The following is a 4,085-nucleotide window of genomic DNA, read 5'->3' as shown; positions in this document are numbered from 1 at the left end:
GCGGGGCACACGCGGGCCCCTGCCCGCCTGGCAGCGCTGCGGCCCGGACTGACCTGCCTGCCCGCGAGCCCCGGCTGCCGGAGAGCGCCGGGCAGGAAGGGCGTTTGCTTATTCAAAGGGCGCTGGAGATTGCTGCTCCATTTGAACGCCTGCCTGGGGGTGGGGGGCGGATGTGATAGCCGCGGAGCGGGTATTTCCGAGCTGCTGCTGTTCAGAGAAGTCTTTCTGCCCGGATCCCAGCTCCAGCCGACCCCTCTTCCGGAACTGATTTGCTAAGCAAATGCTGGGAGCGAGCTGCGAGGTAACGAGAGCTGCGAGCTCACTAAGCAAATCCTGCCCTGCAGATGCGCAAATCAGATCCCCGGCCGGAGCCCTGGAGCCGGGAGCAGCAGCAGGCGGCAAGTGGCAGGGAGGTAGAGCAATAACATCGTGCAGCGGTGCCTGCGGCTCTCCGGGAGGGCCCGCTTGCCACCTAATTAAATCATACAAATAAAAGCACTGAAAGCCCCCCCTGCCCCCCAGCGACCCGGGGCTGTCCACTGAAAAAGGCTCCGGCAGGCTTTATTAAGCACGAGAGCACCAAAGACACCAAGCGCCCCGGATGCCGCCTGGACCCGGGTCCACCTGTTGCTGGGATTTGCAAGGGGTTGGATCGGCCCGAGCTCGCGGCCCCCTGACTTCCCTTCTGGGTTTCAGCCCGTAATGACAGGTCGTGGCGGGAGGCTGCGCTGGGCAGCCCCGAGGAGAGGATGGAGGAGGCTCCTTCTCAGCCTCCAGCCCCGCGGGAGCCCGGCAGCTGAGGGCAGACAGCGCCCGGGGCCCCGGCGGCCTTATTGGGCCTTGGAGAGAAAAGCCAAAGATGTGCTCGAGTGATGCTGAGGGCGCAGGAATTAGGCTAGAAATCGCTGGCGCAGCTTCGAGCAGCCGCAGGGTCAAGGCCGGGCTCTGAACGCATGTGGCTGATGTGAAGGGAGGCTCGCTGTGGTCTCTTTCTGCCAGGGGAACCTGGCACGGGCCAGCCCAGCTGACAGGGGGGTGAGAGCTTCCCCAACAGCCCTTTCGGGATGGGAGGAAACCTCGGGTGAAAACGTGGTTGGCGATCATCAGTGTGGAGACGTGACCTTTAGCTTTGCCATTGATCCCCCCTCCCTCTCCCCCAGCCCAGGCACCTTCTCGTCCTAAAAGCTGCCCTGGCCAAGTCCCAGGGCCAGGTTGCTTGGTTGGTTAGTTTGATTGTTGTGTTTCCTGCTTAGTCTCCCCAGAGCTGAAGGATCGCAAGGAGGATGCGAAAGCCATGGAAGACGAAGGGCAGACTAAAATCAAACAGCGGAGAAGCCGGACCAATTTTACTCTGGAGCAGCTGAACGAGCTGGAGAGGCTGTTCGATGAGACCCACTACCCGGACGCCTTCATGCGAGAGGAGCTGAGCCAGAGGCTGGGCTTGTCCGAGGCCAGAGTGCAGGTAGGGCACCGATTACTGCTGCAACGTGTGTGTGTGTCTGCGTCTGCCACACAGGGTGACAAGATGTTCAACCCCAAATTCTGTCAGCCCCTCCTGGATTGCGTCCCTGATCTTATTTTTTTAACACACATTCTCAGCCCTGGGCCGATTTGCACCCAGCATCTCTGTAACCAGTTTAATCGTGGTTGAACTCCCTTCCCTGCATGCCAGCCATTTATAAGCATGTTAAATAACGCTTCTGCTTTGACTGACTGTAAGAATTACAGCGGATATTTTGTGCCTGTGAACTGTTAGTCCTATAGTCTGCTCCTGGCTCCGGGCTTCCCAGGCGGATGTACCAATTACGTTTATAGATGTACTGACTATAAAATAAATTAGTAACTGCTAAGTGCAGATATTTACAGTCAGGGTTTTTACCGGTGGTTCTTAAATCTTTGGGGAAGCAGCAGAGTGGCTGCAAAAGTACACGAGCTGGCTCTGTTCGGGTTTATTAAAAATAACATCTCTAATGGGAAAAAGTGATTTAAAACGCTCTTTTGACTGAGAAACCCAAATTCTCTCCGCCCCCCTTTAATTACCTCGACGTTTAATTCCAGTCTGCTCTCCCAAGGTTTAGCAAATCAGCTCGTCTGCTCTTTCCCATTACTTACCTCTTTCATAGTAGTGGAGGAGGTTTGCCCAGATAGACAGGAGGGTTACTTTTCAAATGGGAACAAATGTAACTGTTCCAGTGTATTTCCGATCTAATAATAAAATAAGAGAAAATGATGGTCATTATTTGTTTGAACACATGGAGTAGTTTTAGGCCCCAAACATCTGCAGCTGTTCGAAAGTATTGCTGTAACAGATCCTCCCTCTCCATCTTTGTGCTTGCAGGCCACCATCTGCACCAAACTATGCGCACAATTCTTATGGGGTTTCCCTGCATCTTGTAATAGGATAAGGACATAAACAGAGCAGTCACGTTGAACCAAAAAGTAATAATAAGCAGCTTTTGTCATCACAGCCTCACAAAAAGAGCATTCCCTTTTACTCTGCTGTGCTTTTCTGTTTTTTTCCGTTGAGACAGCCACCTATTTATGCTCAACAAATCTTGAAGGAAGGGAAAAAAATCCCACAATAAAAGTTGCTCAGCTCCAACTTCTCTATGAAACATATAAAGAAGATGCTTCCTTCTGATGGCTGTTTGCTTCACAAAGAATACCACTGCAGCACATGATCCGCACTCCTATTATGCCAAATCGCAGGGTGCATAATAACTTTTAGAGATTTACATAGATTAAACCCGGTCCCTTTAAATAATTCCGGAAAACGCTTGGCAATAATATTTTACTTTGCATCTACACTAATCTGTAAATTATGGACTGTAGGTTTGAAATGCAAGGCTGGGAATGAGTGAGAGCGTTGGGCAGAGTTTCCTCGAGCAAAGTAAAGACAGAGTGGGGGGAATCCGTATTAATAAGTGTCTCTCAAAGTAGGATTTTAAAAAAAAGCAATTGTTTTGTGGAAAGAGTGCTTGGTAAATGTGGCTTCAGATATGCAATGTAGCGGTCTCCCTTGACAGGCTGAAATGTTTCAAACACTGCCTCTCTCTCTCTCTCTCTCTCTCTCTCTTTTTTTTAAGAAAGTAAAACTTTACTCTGGACATTTTGTTCCAACAGTTCAGTTTCCAATATTAAAAGTATGGTCCTGTCTAACGTGCAGCCTTTTCTAGAGAAGCAAATTAGATTATCATAATAATGAGACAATTATTCCGCTTCTGTGTTACACTCCACTGCACTGAGGAACAGAGAAATTCTAAACTTCTTTGTAGTGAAGCTTTTATGACAGTAATTACCCCCCAAAAGTGAGTCATTAAAAGCTTTGGTGTTTAGTTTTTTCTTGAAGATAAAGCTAATTAATATTACAGGGTATTAATGAGCACATTCTTCTCAGGTCTTACAGTGCAAACATCTAAACCCATTATCACAAGTTAGTATTAGATATCAGGGAGCGATTTAAGTCTTTGGGGACTCGAATGTGAAAGATGAAACCAGGGCTAAGAGCAATGTATCAAGGACCAGCCGGCACCGGCTGCAAATGTTGATTTTCTATATATTTACTATTTCAGCTCCTCCTTCCAGTCTCTCCACTGATACATGTGGGCTGCCCAGCACAAATCAACCGGCCTAGTTGCAGTGATGGCTATTGTGTATCGCACACAACTGTGCTTTATTTTGGGGGAGGGGTGTATTTTTTGTATCCTAGTAGCTCATACATCTGTGGATGTATTTCTTGTTTCTTTCAGGTTTGGTTTCAAAACAGAAGAGCGAAGTGCAGAAAACAAGAGAATCAACTTCATAAAGGTAGGTCCGTGTCAGAGAAGAGGAGGAGGTTGGAGAGACGTGTCGGGGTGCGGATCCCCCCGGTCGAGGAGCAGCTATGGGCCGGGATAGGACGCATGTCCTCACATGAAAGCGGCGTGGGAGGAGGAAGTGGGTGGGGGGTTGAAAGACAACCGTGAACACTCCTGACCTACGGGTGATCAGTGGCATCAAACTCGGCTGCAAGTGGGAGCAGGGAAGCGGGAAATGTCCGCGTGCGGGCCGGAGCATGCTCCCCGCACTGCCACTGATGCCTGCCT

The 4,085-nt window shown here is 50.0% G+C and overlaps 1 protein-coding gene across 1 annotated transcript in view; it reads left to right on the top strand.

Moving 5' to 3' along the window:
- The window catches only part of SHOX2 (short stature homeobox 2), a 7,403-nt gene that overhangs the window by 977 nt on the left and 2,341 nt on the right, over nt 1-4,085 (top strand). Inside the window, exons 2-4 of the mRNA XM_025215241.1 lie at nt 269-413; nt 1,254-1,462; nt 3,750-3,923. Of these exons, the coding sequence (XP_025071026.1) occupies nt 269-413; nt 1,254-1,462; nt 3,750-3,923 (528 nt within the window). The remainder of the gene's footprint in view (nt 1-268; nt 414-1,253; nt 1,463-3,749; nt 3,924-4,085) is intronic.

The sequence above is a fragment of the Alligator sinensis genome, unplaced genomic scaffold (assembly GCF_000455745.1).
Source record: "Alligator sinensis unplaced genomic scaffold, ASM45574v1 scaffold60_1, whole genome shotgun sequence".
NCBI classification, from domain to species: domain Eukaryota; kingdom Metazoa; phylum Chordata; order Crocodylia; family Alligatoridae; genus Alligator; species Alligator sinensis.
This window is presented reverse-complemented; position numbering and strand designations above follow the sequence as displayed.